The sequence below is a fragment of the Dermochelys coriacea genome, chromosome 2 (assembly GCF_009764565.3).
Source record: "Dermochelys coriacea isolate rDerCor1 chromosome 2, rDerCor1.pri.v4, whole genome shotgun sequence".
Classification (NCBI taxonomy): domain Eukaryota; kingdom Metazoa; phylum Chordata; order Testudines; family Dermochelyidae; genus Dermochelys; species Dermochelys coriacea.
In genome coordinates, this window is record NC_050069.1 from 180,356,326 (window position 1) to 180,374,459 (window position 18,134).

Sequence of the window (18,134 nt, forward strand, 5' to 3'; positions counted from 1 at the left end):
CATTCATAACTTTAATGGGTTGAGTCACAGTCAGACTGTATTTTATAACCCATACGTTTGTTGTATAGGAGGCTTCCTACACATCCTTCCACCAATTCACAAAAGTCTCCTTGTGCCTACTCATTCTATCCTGATCAGAACGAGTTGTCCACCATATAATTTGAGCATTTTTGAAGCAAAATTTAAATTGATTCCTGTAATCCTATTTCCCCCCCGAAAATGATTGGAAAAGCGATGTGACAGGGTCGGGCCAGATGGCTACAGGAGAGTGATAGAAGGCAGCTATATTAGCCCCAGATTAAACAGGTCCCTTTTCCCTGGGTAAGGTAACAGGGGCAGTTCCAAAACAATCAGGGACTTGCTGGAACCAATTAAGGCAGACAGGCTAATTAGGACACCTGGAGCCAATTAAGAAGCTGCTAGAATCAATTAAGACAGGCAGGCTAATCAGGACATCTGGTTTAAAAAGGACCTCACTTCAGTCAGTGAGGAGAGTGCAAGGAGCTGAGAGTGAGAGGGTGTGCTGCTGGAGGACTGAAGAGTACAAATGCTATCTGACATCAGAAGGAAGGTCCTGTAGTGAGGATAGATAAGGTGTTGGGAGGAGGCCATAGGGAAGTAGCCCAGGGAGTTGTAGCTGTCACACAGGTGTTACATGAAACACTGTAGACAGCTGTGATCCACAGGGCCCTGGGCTGGAACCCAGAGTAGAGGGCAGACCCAGGTTCCCCCCATCTTCCTATTGGATACAGGAGGAGTTGACCTGGCCAGCGATGATGTTACCTGAGTGAACGGCAGGTTTGAGCCACTAACAAAAGTGGCCAAACTGAGGGCTGCGGTGAGCAAATCCGCCAATAAGTGCAGGACCCGCCAAGGCAGTGGAAGAACTTTGTCACAGCGATCATATAGATTTCTATGGCAGGGGTTTTTATTCTCTATTAAATTCTACAGTATTTGGGTGTTTTTATTTTGTTTTTAACTCATCATCATATAAAACATTTTTGGTACATTCTATAAGACTTTCCAATAAGGGCAAGGTGATGCGTGCTTCAGAAATACCTAAGATAGCAAGGTGAAATCCTGGTTCCATTCAGGTCAATGTGACTTTTACCATTAACTTTAATGGGGCCAAGATTTCATCCCTTGAGAGTTGAATGTGTTTCCCTCCACTTATCTGACAAAGCCTGAGTCTGTTGATCTTGGGAGGACAGTTCAGAACCCATTTTCCCCTCTCTTCCTGTGGGAAGGTTTCTGAGGTGAAGGGATTTCTTTTGTATTTAATTCTTTGTGGAATGTCTTTTCCTGGTTAATATACATTGATTGATTTGCTGATTAGGCACATCTTATTGCAGAGGCTCTTTGCAGTTAAGGTTGCAGTCTGAAATGTCCTTAAAATGGAGCATAACTTTTTTCCTCCTGTGTATATAGGTAGCCTTTTGTTCTTCTTTGGGTGATGGTCCCTGCTGTATTCCACTGTGGGTTTACGCACGTACGCCATGCATCCAGAGCCAGAGAATTTGAAAGTAGTAGTGTCTGTTGGTCTGTGCATGCGCCCTTGCTTCACCTCACAGTTTCGTCCGAGGTGATAAAGGGCAGGGCAGTCCAACTGCGTCTCCTGTTCCTTCTCACCGCTGTATCATGTTCAAGGAGGTAGTGTGGAGAAAGTGTTTTTGGAAGCTTGGCATTATACCCTGTACATTACATCTGATGGTGACATGTGAGGGATGAGTTAAGGTTGTGGTCTATGGCATATGTTTTTTTTGTGATAGTGGTAAGGTATGTGTCTATAGATAGATGTTGTGTTCTGTGAGGTCGTTTAACTTTTCATTTCTTGCTTTTGTGATTGTTGTGTGTCTGGCAACCTTAACTGCTTCACAACAATTTTTTTTTAAATGTACGAATTAATATTGTATCTAAGATTTATTTCTTAATTAGCTGTTTTAACAGGACTCAGTACAGCCCCCAATCTTGGTCCCCCACCTCAAAATCCCCAGTTCTTCCATGTCTGAAAAATAAGATTGTGTTAGGCTTGTTATTTTGTCCTAAGATTCCACCTTTAAGGCTTTTTAAAAATATGGATTTGGTTTGCCTCAGTGATGGGATTAAGCGGTTTTGAATTCTTCTATGCCAGGGGTGGCCAACCTGTGGTCTGGAGCTACATCCGGCTCTTCAGAAGTTAATATGTGGCTCCTGGTATAGACATCAACTCCGGGGCTGGAGCTACAGGCGCCAACTTTCCAATTTGCCAGGGGGTGCTCACTGCTCAACCCCTGGCTCTGCCACAGTCCCTGCCCTGACTCCACCCCTTCCCACTCCCTCTCCAAGCCTGCTATGCCCTCATTCCTCCCCCTCCAAGCCTCCTGCACACCACGAAACCGCTGATCGGGAGGTGCGGGGAGGGAGGGGGAGGCACTGATCAGCAGGGCTGCCGGTGGATGGGAGGTGCTGGGAGTGGCGGGGGGAGAGGCTGCTGAGGGGTTGCTGACGTATTACTGTAGCTCTTTGGCAATGTACATTGGTAAATTTTGGCTCCTTCTCAGGCTCAGGTTGGCCACCCCTGTTCTATGCCATGTTAAAAAAAAGTTTTTCCAGGCAAGGGTACGGTTGGGAAGAATGCTGGGAGAAAGAAATCACACCAAGTAGGGTAGTGTCTGAACACCTTCGTTCTCAAGTAAATTGAGAGAGCATCTGACATACTATGGTACTTAGGAAACATCTGCTTTGGAGTATGTTTTTCCTCTGGCCAGGCAGTAGCTGTTTAGGACACTTGCGTTGTTTCTTTTTTAAAAGCTGGTATGAGAGTTATTACAAGCCCAGTTTAGTAGAAACCTATTTTGAATTAATTTTTGTTTTCAGGCCCTATTTGTCCTGCTTTTCTTGTGTTCAAAATGAGAAATGAGTCGCTCCCAGTTAATGCAAAATCTGTAGTATTCTCATAAATAATATTCTCCCCTCTATATAATGATATTTTTAGACCATCTGTAATGGTTGGGATGGCTCTGTCCAAAATAAGAGTTACATCACTTCATAAAGTGCAGAATTTTTTTTTAAATCTATGTTCTACTGCTTTTGCATTGCCATGTAGCAGATGGCCAAAAGACTTGTAGAGCCTGTCTGTGCTACATTTGTAGCCTTTATAGTGAACTGTTCCTGAATAATTTACTAAAATCTTTTCCATGCACAAACCTGCATTAGAGATACAATAAGCACAACTTCATACCCTATTATTTTCATAGGGCTTAAATAGGCTTTATTGGTATAGGCCTTTATAGTCCCAGAACCAAAGTGTAAATCTTATTATTCTTTTTAATAGTTCTATTTATTTTTTAAAAAATCTAATTTTCTTTCATAGCACACACAAAATTAAATGTAAAAATGATCAGCTCCTTTGCCACTGGTTTCCATTCCGATTTCTGCATGCAGAGTTGGAACCAGAGCAGCAACATTCTATTGGAATGACAGTGCTTCAGAAATGGGCATACATTGGGGACCATTGGCTGTGTTTAGCTCAGCAGCAGAAAAATGGATCGGAACATATCTTCCTTTCTTTCCACAGATTCCTCAAAAATAATCTTGATATTTATTTTTCTAATATGTAGGATGAAAATCACAAAGTTTGAGAACAAGGTTACTTTGTGATTTAAATTAGTAAGATAATCGGATGTTCACTGTATATGCTGAGCATAGAGGACATTTCTTCAAGACCCATGTTGTTCAAACAAATAAACTTCCATTTTGATTTCCACTTCAGATTGTCTTGGAAAACAGCAGCCGAGAAGACAAACATGAATGTCCCTTTGGCCGCAGTAGCATTGAGCTGACAAAGATGCTGTGTGAAATCTTGAAAGTCGGAGAACTACGTAAGTGTAACCTGTTTATTTAATCAAACGTTTCAGTTTAAGATGATCTGTGTGATTCTTTTCATTGTTGTCACAAAACTATTTTTCTGGTGGTGATGCATGGGTCCCCAGTAGTCTCAGAGTGGATTGAATGCTACATAAATTCAATTCAGTAGAAGCGTTGGCCATTTTTGTACAAAACAGCGTGATCCTGTTTTGTTTATGCTTATACATGGGGTATTGTACCAGTTGCAAATTGCTGTATTAATTCCAGTGTTTTTTGGCAAAGTGTGCATTACCAAGTGTGGGTGTAATACGGGAAATGGGCATCCTGACTGTAAATCCTTTCAGACACTTAACAAGGCTGTTGTTAGTACATTAGGGTTATTATACTAGCTATCTGTTGGTGTTGTGATTCAGTAGGTGGCATACTTCCCTCAAAGTCCATACTGAACCGGTGCCCCAGCAAGATACTTCCAGAACACTGTTCCAGTACTTCCACTGGAGGGTACTGTCTTTTGGTTGAGAGATAATAACAAGATCCTGGCTACTTGTGGTCACTGAAAGATCCTCTGACTTTTGCATGATTATGATGGTAACTCCAGTGTTCTAGGGCAATTCTAACTTGGGTAATTGCATTCTTCCTATTTACATTTTCTTTTCAGTTGAATAAAATATTATATTCTTGATGTGCTGTTATAAATTGTGCAGGATTGCTATGTGCTGCTGGACTGTTGTCAGCTTTTTCCAGAGATAACTACATTTTGGGGGTGATGTTCAGGTTCCCCACATAAAAGATTCAATACTGCAGCCCTTACTTAGGTTGCTGAATGCTTTCTCATGTGAGCAGTCCCATTGATTTAATGAGGCTACACATGTATATTTTCACAAGTAAGCAGGGCCGGATTTCCAGTTAGGCACATACCTAGGGGTGCCGGCATTCTAGGGGCAACTAAAAGTGGGTTAAAAGTTTCATTTTTTTATGGAAAACACAAAGGTCAGTTGTAGGGGTGTGTGTGTGTGTACGTGCACGTGCACGTGCACGTGCACGCTGAAGATGCTGTGCCTCAGGGCTCGTAAGGTGTAAATCTGGCCCTGCAATTAAACCATAGTTTGTAAATACATTACAGAATTTAAAGCTCTGCATAAATGTCAGCTATTACATATATCATTTACTATAATAGTGAACTGTAGAATAACAAAATTACAATACAAATTTAATGATATAATTTCAAGAAGTTTACAATTAGTTGCGAGTACTATATCTATATAGTTTTTCTCTGTGTATAGGTTTATCATTTTCATTTCTTAATTAGTATAGTGTAGCAATGTATGACTCAGTGTATTATGTATCATTTTGGTTACAAATCAGTATTATTATCGTTCATGTCTTTGCCAACAGACATTGCCACAAGTTTCATTTCCATACAGCCCATGTTGGCAGCACAACTTTGCTATTTAATTTCTACCGCACACATTTTTTCTACATTCTCTATGCTAATGAAGTCTTTCCTTTCCTCTTGCCCCCAAGCCCACTACAGCAGTGTGCAACAAAACTGAGGAAGTCGGAAAAGCGAGAGCTAATGACTGAAAGTGTTACTTTGGTGGTTGTTCCCACAGGCTCAGCAACATAAATCAGAAGTTCAATTTAAAAAGTATGATTTGGTTGATACTTCGTCTAATGCTTTTAAGTGCAGCATGCCAAGAGAACAGTACAAGAAAGGCGAAATTCTTCCCTGTGCAGAGAATAGCCTTGTGCTGGCCCTTACAGCCTTTAAAATAGCTGCTCACACTGTGATGCATCCAAGATAATAACATAATATCAGTTTTTAATTCCAGCATAAAAAAACCCCACTGAACAGTATAAACGGATCAGTAAATGAATAGTTCAGACTACAGACTTTTACAGAACTACTGTAATAGGACTGAAGAGACATGACAATTGTAGTTGGATATGCTGTCATGGGTGTCTTCCGCCGAATAATCATCCTGCCACTGGCTCAGATATAAGTCTGAAGAGTTTCATATGTGCAACAGCTGACTTGTATGAAGTCTCTGCTGGTAATTTTTTTTGGGGAGAAATAATACGTTTTCCTGATTTTTTCCATGGTTTATAGCCTGGCTTCTCCCCACTCCGTAGTTTGCCAGTGCACAATAACATCAGTAATCATTAGTACTAGTATAGCTCCTTCAAATGGTGATGTCACCATTCCACGTCAATTTTTTTAGCACCCTGTTTTGAAGAGGTGCATTACAACAGAAAGATTGTGAGGTAGGTTGGTTTGTTTCCATTCACTTAAAAGTATTTAATAAAAATGAATAAAGAATTTTGTGTTAATTCTTAATTCTTTTAAGCCCCACTGGGCAGGAGCAGGTAACCATCCCGCTCCAGGAAGGAGAGGTCAGTCTGATAAGACTGCCCTGCTGGCTGGAGCTCTCTCCCTTCCTGGGCTCCTGCTGTTTGGAGCTCCCTCCCTGGGCTGTTGCTGCTGGCTGGAGTTCTCTGCCTCCCTCCCTGGAGGGCCGCTTCTGGCTGGGACCCCTTCTGGGAGCCCGCTGCTGTGGGGAGGGGGGGCCTTGCTGGAGTGGGGAGAAGCAAGGACCCCTCCACCACCACCACCGTTGTCACCCCTTCTACCGTTGTCACCCCTGGGTCCTCACCTGGCTGGCCACCGCCCGCTTGCTGCTGCTGCCCCTAAGCTTGCAGCCTTGTGGAGGAGGAGGAAGACCGCTGCGAGGAACTGTGAAGGGGGTCGGTTATTGGTTAAGTGACTTGAACAGCTGTGCTCTTGGGATGGTGGTAGCTTTTTGTTGCTGTGGGGGGCTGGGGGAGAGGCGTGGAGCCCTCCCCCAGTCCTGCTGCCCCCCGCCACATCTTCCTTCACCACCATCCCTTTTTGCCACCGCCCCCTCCATCAACCCAGCTGACCCTCAACACCTGCTGCTCGTCCCTTGATGGGGCTGCTTGCTTCTTCGCCGCCCACCACCCGGGACTGTTTCCAGCAGCAAGCAAGGACTGGAGTGAGCCCCACAACCATTCGTGGGTGCACTCCCCCCTCTTTTTTTTGGACTTGGTCCCCCTCTCTCAGTTGCATTGGGTGGGGGGCCTCCCCATTACCCCCCAGCCCAGTTTTTTCTTCCCTTCCTCCTGTAGTTTCCTGGAAGATTTTTCCCTGGTTGTTTGCCTGTCCCACCCTGGCCCCATCCTAGCTTCCTGGGTTTGTTAGTGTGCCTGCCCCGCCCCAACCCTTGCAGGAGTTTGTTTCCCCCCCTTGTGCTCTACTCGCCCCGTCCTCAGTTGTTTGCTGTTTCCCCTGACTCCTGCTGACTCCCACCCCGCCCAACCCACAGTTTGGTGTGCCCATGTCCCCTTTCAGATCGCTTGTGCCCCCTCCCCTTTTAAGTTGTTTACCCTGGTCACTGCACCTCCCCTGATGCCATTGTAGTCCTTCCCCATCTGAGTGCAGCCGGAGGAGCCGGCGCCATACCCTGCGCCCGTGATTGTCCCCATCTCCTTTGCTGTCCCTGTGTCCTCCTGCTGTTAGCCCCCTCCTCCCCTGCCTACAGCCTAGTGGGGAGGAGTGGTTGCTTCTTCCCTTTCCTCCCGCCCATGCTGGTACCCTCCTTCCTGCATATAGTCTAGCAGGGAGGAGTGGTTGGCCCTGTCCCATCTTCCCTATTCCCAATACCCTGTTTGCTGGACCCTCCTCCCCTGCCTGTCATCTAGGGGGGAAGAGCAGTTGTCCATTGTCCCACCCCCGGTTTAGGGCCTCCTCCTGCCTCTTTCCACTATGGAGGAGGACCCTAACCCTCCCCACCCCGCCCCTTCCCCTACTGCTCCCATAGTTCCTCCTTTGCCACCACCCTTGCTCACCCCGGCGGCTACCCTCTCGGCCACCACTAATCTAGACTCCACCGCTGCCATGGCTCACCCTTCCACCGGCAAAAAGGGCCAGGGGAATAAAAAGGGCAAGGGTCCCGCCCGGAAAACAAAACCTCCCATTGGCAGTGCTGCCCTCCCTGCTGCGGCCCCGACATCTGCTGCGGCCCCTTCCTCCTGAGCCGTTCCCTCCACCAGCTCTGGGGGCGCTCCATCCCTAACCCCTAGAGAGTACGCCCAAGTGACCGCCACCCCCCCCCCGCCTGCCGCCGCGCCATCTGCCCCGACTGCCACCTCTGGTACCATTCCTGGTGGCCGCCCCTTCCCCTCGCTGACCAGGAGGCACGGCATCTGCTGCCTCCTGGTGTCTGCCTCGCCCCACATTGAAACGTACGTGTGGGCGTTGGCGAAGGTGGTAGGCCCCACGGCCGTTGTGGCGACCTCCAAGATGTATGATAAGGTTGTGTTCTTCCTAGCATTGGAGGCCGCCACTCAGGAGGCGGTAGAGAAGGGCATGGTGGTGGGGGGCATGTTCATTCCCTTAGAACCCCAGAGGACTTGGGCGTACGGGTGGTATTGACCTCCGTCCCACCCTTCCTGCCCAACGTTGCCCTATTGCCTGCCCTCTCCACCCTGGGAAAGCCCATCTCCATCATCAGCCCTCTCCTGCTGGGCTGCAAGGACCCCGCCCTCCGCCACGTTCTGTCCTTCTGCCAGCAGGTACAGATTCAAGTGCCGGTGACGCGTGGCGGGGTGGCGCTCGAGGGGTCCTTCTTGGTGCCCTATTAGGGGACACATTGCCGGGTCCATTATTCAACAGGGGAGACCCAGTGCTTTTTCTGCCGGTCGACAGGGCACTTCCAGAGGGACTGCCCCCTGGCCCAGCCCAGTGGAGTGTCTGGGACCCCTGAGACCTGGGAGGGCGCTGGCCCTATCATCGCTGGCGACTCTGGCAGCCTGGCTGCCACTGCTGCTGCCCCTCCTCCCGTGGAGGAGAGGGCAGCAAGACCTCTGTCGGCTGAGAGAGAGGGCCCGCCCCAGGGGGAGGTTTCCCTTCCTCCTGTTGTCTCGCCCTTGCCGCCCCGATCCCCAAAACGATCGCCCTTGCGATCCCCTCTTCCTATGTGCCCGGCGATGTATGGCACCTCATCTGAGGCCGGTGAGCCCCCAGAGGCGACAGCCGATGCTGAGCAGTCGGGTCCTGAGCCTGTGGGTGTGCTCTCTACCACCTGGACGGAGTGGTTGGCTTCTCCTTCGGAGGGGGGCACCACTGAAGTTTCCATAGTGCCTGACACCGTGACTGCAGGTGATGTGTTTCTCACAGCTCCCGTGCCCGGCGTCAATGAAGGCCCCTCTCTAACCCCAGTCCCTTTGTGCCCTGCTCCCGGCTGAGAGGAGCCGCACCCTGATAGCCCAGCTGCCGGGGACTGTGAACCCATCAGTGTCCCCGTTCCTATTCCTATCCCTGCTCCCAGCCCCTTTCCTGCCCCGGTCCCAATATTGGCCATTGTCCCTGATCTCACCCCTTTTTCTGTCCTCGGCCCTGGCCCCGGCCCCGCCCCTGATACTGTTTCCGTGCCCAATGAGTCGCTCGCCCCCTTCCCCGCCACATCCCATATTATTGCTGCCCCCAAGGTTGTCTCGTTTCCTCTGTCTACAGACAATTTTCAGGGGGCGGTTTTTGTGTCCCCTCTTCCCAACATTATGGGGGCTGCACTATTCCTTCTGCCGCCCTCTCCTGTGCTGGGGACGGGGACGGGCTGCCCGGCGCAACTGCTCCATGCTTGCCCATCTCTGCAGGCTGCGAAGATCTTTTAGGGGACTCACCGGAGGACAGCAGCGGGTTGGCTGCTGCGTCCCCCTCTGCGCTGAGGGAAGAGCTGCGCCGTTTCCTGCTGGACACCTGTGGCTCAAAGGACAAGGTGCAGCTCGCCCTCCAGCACTGGGAGGACTTCCATCACATCCTCCGGGCCGTGAAGGGCCTTCTGGAGGAAGGGAGAGTCCTTGCAAAGCGGGGTCCTCCCTCTCTCGTGCAGGTGAGCTGTACTCACCTTATTGCCGAAGAAGGGGGACTTCCACGACTTACGGAATTGGCGTCCCGTCTCGCTCCTCAGCACGGACTACAAGGTCGTAGTGAAGACCATATCGCTGTGGCTGGGGTCTGCGCTGGCGGACGTGGTCCATCCTGACCAGACCTACATCGTCCCGGGCCGGACCATCTTTGACAACTTGTATTTGGTCCAGGACCTCTTGGAGCTGGGGCGTAGGGATGGTCTGTCATTCGCCCTCCTGTCCCTGGACCAGGAGAAGGCGTTCGACAGGATGGACCATGGGTATCTCCTGGGCACCCTGCGGGTGTTTGGCTTCGGTCCCCAATTTGTAGGCTTTCTCCAGGTGCTGTACGCCGACACGGAGTGTCTGGTCAGGCTCAACTGGACCCTGACCGAGCCGGTCAGATTCGGGTGGGGAGTATGGCAGGGGTGCCCCCTCTCGGGCCAGCTGTACACTCTGGCGATGGAGCCCTTCCTCTGTCTCCTCCGCAGGAGGTTGATGGGGTTGGCGCTGCGCGAGCCAGAGCTGTGGCTGGTCCTGTCGGCGTACGCTGATGACGTGCTCCTCGTGGTCCAGGACCCGGACAACCTGGTGTGGGTGGAGGCTTGCCAGGCCATTTACTCAGCGGCCTCCTCCACCCGGTCAACTGGGTCAAGAGCTCTGGCCTGGTGGTCGGGGACAGGTGGCAGGCGAGCTCCCTCCCACACGTGCTTCAAGCCATCCGGTGGAGCACAGGTCCGCTGCTCTATCTTGACGTTTATCTATCCGCCACACATCCTTCTCTGCTGGAGAACTGGCAGGATTTAGAGGCCAGGGTGGGTGAGTGGCTGCGGAGATGGACAGGATTGTTCCAGTGTGTCTCCCTGCGAGGGAGGATGCTGGTGCTGGTGCTGAACCAACTGGTCCTGTCCATGCTCTGTCACCCGACTCAACACCCTGAGCCTGGCCCCAAGGATCCTGGCCAGGCTGCAGAGGATGGCTCTGGAATTCTTCTGGCTGGGGCTGCACTGGGTCTCTGCAGGGGCTCTGAGTCTTCTCCTGGAGGAGGCAGGACAGGGCCTGGTTTGCTTGTGCAGCCAGGTCCATGTCTTCTGCCTCCAGGCCATGCAGAGGCTTCTTTACGGTGCAGGTAGTCTGGTGTGGAGCACGTTGGTGCATGCCTTCCTCCGCTGCCTCCGAGGGCTCCGATGTGACTGGCAGCTCTTTTTTTTCTCCATCCGAGAGGCCTTCCGAGAGACCTCTCCAAGCTGCCAGTCTTCTACCAGGACCTCCTCCAGACCCAGAAGCTTTTTTCAGCGACCAGGTCATTTGTGGCCACTGAGGGAGCGGACCTCCTCCCGGAGCTCCACAACCTCGATCTCTGTGTGTAGGTGGCGGAGGTTGGTCCTCGCAGAAACCACCGGAGTCGGAGACCTCCTAGACTACGACGGGGGGATTGGGTGGAGCCCTGCGTGCTCAGACGACGCATGGGGCTTTCCACTCTTCCAACCCTTAGGCGCGTACTCCAGGAGGTGAAGGCCGACTTGTCACCCGATTCTCTCGCTTTCCTGCGGCGAGCCCTGCGAGAGGGCATTCCCCGCTCACTCCTAGCCTTCTGGACATTTTTCTTGGGCCCCTGTTCCGCGAGCCCCTCCAGCCTCCCCGCTCCCACACTCCGAGCTGGCCGCATGCCTTGCAGCCAGTCCAGTTTTGAACCGCGCCCAGAAACCATCTGTACACGCTCATGCTCCATACATTGCATTTCCTCACTCTCGTGTCCCACCCCGACACCAAATGGCAGGAGTATCTTCCACCTAAAAAGGGTGAGGAGCCCCGGTGGGCCAGCTTTTATTCCACCTTGGTCCCACGGCCCGCCAGGGACATTAGTTGGCGGCTCCTTCATGGAGCCATGAGCACGGGCATGCACCTGGCCCGGTTCACCCCTACACCTGAGGCCTGCCCCTTTTGCTGCATGAGGGAGAACCTGGCGCACGCCTATCTTGAATGAGCCAGGTTGCAGCCCCTATTCCAGCTCCTCCAGAACCTCTTATTGAGGTTCTGGCTGCACTTCTCCCCAGACTTGTTCCATTTTGCACACCCTATCCATGGCCCCATGAAGTCGCGAGACGTCCACATCAACCTCCTTCTGGGTATGGCCAAAGTTTCCATCTATAATACCAGGAGGAGGATGTTAGACGAGGGGGTGCTCTGCGACTGTGGGGGCCAATTTCTGTTCCTCCCTAGTTTCACGCATCCGGGCAGAGTTCCACTGGGCAGCGTCCGCTGGCTCCCTCGATAGCTTTGAGGAGCAGTGGGTGCTGTCAGGGGTTCTCTGCTTTTCATTAGTTGTCCCCTGCAATCAGTTGGTCCCTGGGTCCAGTGGTCCCTCCTCCCACTAGGCTGGGGGAGGAGCCTTTAGCAGTGGGTAGGCTTGCAACCGCCCACCTCCCGGGTTTTTCCAATGTGATCCTACTACAGAGATCCAAACCTGGGAAAAGTGAGCAATAAGAGGTATCAGGGATAGAATGTTTGGTGCAGAGAGGCAAAGAGAGAGAGACAGGGTGGGCAGCAGGGAGTTGGCTTCTAATGAGAATGGCCATCATCTTGTATGGTACTGTTCATTTCAGGGATTGTAACTTCAGGAGGCTTTCACCTTTTGGGTTCAACATTTTTCAATGTCTGGTCTTTGGGGGGTAAGGTTGAATTAAGCTCTTGTGGTTTTTTTGTTTTTTTTTGTTTGTTTGTTTATTGTCAGTCCTATTTGAGCATGGAGATAAAGGAGGGGAAAATATATTTTTGGCATCTTAAAAAAATATCACTTTTGTGGAGGAGCTGAACCACTAGAGACAGAAAGTTAATGTTTACCTAGGGTTGGGGGTTGGGGTCAGGCTATTGGGCAGGAGAGGGGAAAAGGATGGCCAGGTGATGGGGGACGGAGAAATCTATGGCTCCTCCCTTTAAATGGCACTCTGCAGTGCCTGCTGATCGATCCGTCTGTCCTGTTGGTCACATTAGCATATCTAGCACCTCCCAGTAATAACAATTAAACAGGAAATCCTGTCCCCTTTTTTGAGGAGCGGTACAGCTTAAGTGTGTGTTTACCTAGAAATAGCTCTTGCTGACGGGGAAGTGAAATTTGGTTTTGCTTTGATTAAGTTACAACTTGTTGAAAACTATATTCTGCACATGAAGAGTGTATTTTGCACAGGGTTCTTCTGTAAGTGTGTACAGTATGTAGCCAAGTTTCAGTATTAAAAAGCATTGGGCCGGTTCTTCAGTTGGTGTGTATTACTTCAATGAAGCTACACTCATTCACACCCGCTGTGGATCTGGCCCATTGTATAGTTAAATACTGCCTCATAATGCATGCACCCAGGTAAGGATGAACATTCTGTGACAGTTCATGACACTTGAGTATCTAACTGTGCAGTCTTAGTGTTTTTAGTATAGTTGTTTATGTGGAATTACAATTACACAGTCATTTACAAAGCCATAATGAAATATAATCTTATAACATTTACTAAAATTAAAAAAAAAAACCCAGCCCTCCTCTAAAACAACATATGCAGTTGTATATGTCAGATCCTCTGTGGTTGGCAACCAAGTACCACTTTTAGTTTATTATGTTGAGAAGTACAAACTAGAACAGACATTTAGGCGAACATGTACAGAAAATTTCCTTTTCAATTGAAAATGAAGGCCGTGTTGCTGATCTATAGTCTTAAAATCAGCAGTTACTGTCTAGGGCAAGGGTTGTCTCACAGTTAATGTTTTGTGTTTCAAAATGTGCATTCAGGCTGCAACTGTTTCTTCTTTAGAAATTCATAGCTACCCATTATTGTACAGGAAAGCAGGATATTTTTTTACAGTTTCTAAAGTGTATAATTTAAAAGGCACAAAGAATTACTTTCTGCTCCTGAAATATTAAATGGTAGAAACTTTCTTTAAAGTGCAAAGTTGATAAATCGTTCTTCATAAATAATGGACGGTCTAGCAGCTTTTGACTATTTTCTGTTTGCTCCGCTGTATTAAATACCATAAGATAATAAAAAGATAAATCCTGCATATGGACTTTTTTTAAAGCATCCCACTCTTCCAAGCAAAGTTTCAAGGAGAAGGCTAAGTGCATATATTGTGTCTGGCTTTTGCAGTTCTCCAAATTCATGGATCTGAATTTTTATTTGGTCTCGTTCTCAAAGTGACTGACAATTTGGGGAATTAGATTCCAGTTCAGCAAAGCACTTAAGCATATGCTTAAATCCAAATCCCAGATCAATGAAGCATAAGAACATGCTTTAAGTTCTGCGTGTGCTAAGTGCCTTGCTAAATCAGGTTCTCCAAAACAGGGCAGCTGAACATTAAGAGAAAAAGATTGGTGGTGTCCCTCTCACCCGTTGGCCTCAATGGGTTCTGAATAGGGATTGGGGCTGTGATAGGGGAAGATATTTCACATTTGTTGTTGTTCTTATATTACAGCTGTTGTGGGAAAGTTTAGGTTAAGAGAGAGGTTTTGCAATTGGACTTGCACCTGATAAGGCCTGCAGTAACTTTGATTTCCTCAAAATGGGAGTTTCGCACCATGGGATAGCTCTGTCTCATGGTACCGTGTGTGTTCTACCAAGTTACCCTGGAAAGAGAGAGATGAGGTGGGCAAATCAATTGAAGATCGTATCTCATCAAGATTGGTTCTTCCCCCCTCCCCTAAGGTTCTGTGCATTGTGGGGTGTCATCATACAGTAGCACCCCTAAATCTGCTGTGATAATCCTGCTCACATTCCATGAGTCACTCATGACACATCCATAGTAGTACATTGAAGTTTCAGTGAAGTCTATTGGGATGGTGCATGCCGACATTGTTGTGGTGCATGCATCATCCCAATAGACTTCACTGAGAAGGCAGGAAGGGCAGACAGAACACTGCAATTCCCACTTCCTCCCCACAGGCCATGGGGTCTTGCAGCACCCTCTCTCATCCCCTTTCCTTCCATCTTAAATACAAGTAACATGTGACCAAATGTGAATTGAACCTGAAATGTCTTTTGCTGCATTCTGATTCCCCATGCCATAGCATAGGCCAGTAACCCTGCAAGTCCTGTCCTGCTTTGTTGTTTGTTCAGCACCTTGTGCAATGGATTCCAATCCTGAGTAAGCCTTTTGGGTACTACCACAATACACAGTATAACATGGAAGGCCCAGAAGTGTTGCAGGGCACATCATAGACTTTAAGGCCAGAAGGGACCATCGTGATAATGTAGTCACATTCTGTACATTGCAGGCCACAGAACTTCACCTGCCCATTCCTGTAATAGACCCCCTAACTTCTGGATGAGTTACTGAAGTCCTGAAATCATAATTTAAAGACTTTAAATTACAGAGAATCTACCACTTATTCTAGTGACCCAGGTCCCATGCTGCAGAGGAAAGCGAACCTCCCCTCCCCCAGGGACTCTGCCAATTTGACCTGGGGGAAGCATGCTTACAAATTACTGTGATAACACAAGCACAAGTGTCATTGGCATCTCACTAATCTTGCATGGATTCCTGTGGTAGAGATCCTGTGATTTTAGTTACTTGCTTCTTCTTTTGAAGGACCCAACCTCTGAGACACAAACTGCACATAGTTAAAACCCTGTTTTATGAAGGTTTTGGGGATCCTACAAAAATGTGTAAAACTGAGGTTGATATAAGTGGGAGTCCAGAAGAAAGCTTAACCTTCAGTAATGAAGCTTCATGAGGGAGACTGTTGGGCACTTCATATAGAAAAACAGACCTGGATATAGTGGAATTTGTTAGAGATAAGGGGTTTGCAAAATTCTGTAACAAGAATATTATGATAAGCATTTCGTACAACATTTCTCTGTTTTGATCCGCTTTACATACATTCGATAACTTTTTCATCACCAAAACCAGTTTTAGTAGGTAATTTGTGGTATCCCCAACTTTTTTGGGGCAGTCAGGTTAAATGACTCGCTTATTGCCATGGAGGAAATTGATGTCAGAGTTGGGATGAAAACTGAGCAATTCTTTGTTTGCTATCCTGTGCTCAGACCTCTAGACCACGGCCCCTTCTCTTGCATCATTAATTATTACTAGTATTTATTTTTTATACAAAATTGTTTCACAGTTTTCAATGGTTGTTGCTGGTTTTCCACATTGCACTGTGTTTAATACTAGTTTCAACTGAAACTGCCATGTTGAAGCTGACAAGAAGACACCAGACTTGTAGATGAGTCTTTGTACAAATGAAAACTAAAGATTGCAGTGGTCTATATTATGAAGGCAGCTTTTGTGTGACTTTTCTCATTATTGGTCCCAGATTTACATTCTAATGCCATTTATAAGCCTACATTCTATGTCTGAGTAATTCTGTAGTAAGTCATGCCAGGCTTAGATTAGTTTTTGAGTATGTTGCAATAGGAGACAGATGTTGAACTCAATGTTTCCATTTCATTGTTTTGATGGGTGGCAGTTAGGGTCTGTTGAATAGATCTGTACTTAAATTTTACTACAAACCACCTGGGTTTATATCACTCATGCTGTATATGATCCTAGAGCATGTGTTAAATATACAACTTTTTCATTTGTATGATTTTTGTGTTTTTGTTTTTTTGTTTTAATTGCAGTGAATTCCATTCAGTTGTGCATTAGTGTTAATCTTGATCATTTTACAGGGTTGTTTTTTCTTGACACTTTTTTAAGTGCCAGTATATTATTGTGACATTACCCAGTGTACATTCTGGACTGATGAACAGCTATGTGCTCTGAGTTCTCCAACCTGAAGTGCTTTTTACACTCCTTTGCTGTCAGCTCACATACAGCTCCCAACATACTCCCAGTTATACTGCAACAGTGCTACAGCCAGCCACCTATGAATTACACTGCAGGAGCAACACCAGCAAATTCCCAGTCCCAGACTTTCCCCCAGAAATGTGCATCTTGTACTGCCCATCTCTCTCCTGGATGATACAAGCTCTCATGAAGTCTGTCATTTTATTAATACAAAATTATATGCACAAATCCTGTTATCCTAAATGGAGCTTCCCAAACACTCCAATCCAAACAAACGGTCTAAATAAAAACCATAAAGCATGTTTGTTAACAACAAAAGGTAGATTTTAAGTGATTACAAGTAATGAGGCATAAAAGTTGGAATTGGTTACAAGAAAATAAAAGTAAATTGCAACTAACGCCTAATTTAACAAGCTTGTGTGAATTCAAAGCAAAGATCTCTCTCACTACATGTTTTTTAGCAGTCTTACTGGCTGAATCTTTCAGCCAGGATCCCTTCCCCAGTCCACAGCTGTTACCTTTCTTCTTCAGGTGTTGTGGATGCCATGGGTAGAGAGAGAGAGGTGGAATCCTGAGGCTGTCTCCTCTCTCCACTTTACAGCTCTTTCTCTTCTTGAGAATCATCTCAAATTGAAGTTTAGGAGACAGAAAGTCTGTGTGGATGGGAACTCCTGACTGTTTTTGTCAAGATGTAGATTTTTCACCCATATCCTCTTTCCTGCCAAAGAATGGCCACTTAACCAGGTGATACTCTATTTGATTTTGCTAACACATGGCTGAGGCATTGGCTAGCCTTTTGTTCCTGGGGAACTGGTTTGTGGCTGCACCCCCCAGACTCAGAATATGTCTAGTAATACCATACAGAGGAATCCTACAGTTTTACTTGCAGTATTGACACACACATTTTACCTGGGAAATAATTATCAACAAATTGAGTTTTCAAATGATCCCTCACAAGGCATACTGTGTACAAAATTTATCATATCACAGTCCTATAAAAGAGATGAACATTGGGGTACAGACTGTCACAATTTTAATACCCCTTTGATGTGGAATTGATAGTGTTAGTACACAGACTTTTGGCTTTCTCTCTGTAGTTGTTGTCCAATCTAACAGATTTCCATGCTGCAGAACTGAAAGGTTTTAGAAATTCTTACAGATGCAGTGTAATTTTATCAAATAAAAATGTGTAGGGGGTTTAGGAGGTGTAGAGTAGTCTACATGGTTATGCCTGCTGAGATGAATGTAATCAAATCTCATGCTTCAGTGAGTAAGCTGATTGCTTCAGGGGTCAGGAAGCAATTTTTTCTTCATGCACAATCAACAACATGTATTATGGTTTTATATTTTTCTTTTAAGTCTTTCTCTGATATAGAAAGTATTGACCACTGCAGGAATCAGCATATGAGTCTTGATGGGCCATTTGGTCTCACCCGATACCGCAAATACTGTAATTTTAATGATTTTAATGATAGCTAAATTTTAAACTTTTTTCTTGCTTGTAATTTTTTTCTTCCAAACATGAACAACATAAAGCCCCAGAAATATTGCAGAGAGACATGAAAAAAATGGAGTTGTTCTCATGTTCCCTCCCT

The 18,134-nt window shown here is 47.2% G+C and overlaps 1 protein-coding gene across 6 annotated transcripts in view; it reads left to right on the top strand.

Annotated features, from left to right (window-relative positions):
- The window catches only part of ELMO1 (engulfment and cell motility 1), a 438,626-nt gene that overhangs the window by 216,386 nt on the left and 204,106 nt on the right, over nucleotides 1-18,134 (top strand). For all 6 annotated transcript variants that reach the window (XM_038391750.2, XM_043508739.1, XM_043508737.1 and 3 more), the window contains one exon: nucleotides 3,752-3,860. In XM_038391750.2, the coding sequence (XP_038247678.1) occupies nucleotides 3,752-3,860 (109 nt within the window). The remainder of the gene's footprint in view (nucleotides 1-3,751; nucleotides 3,861-18,134) is intronic.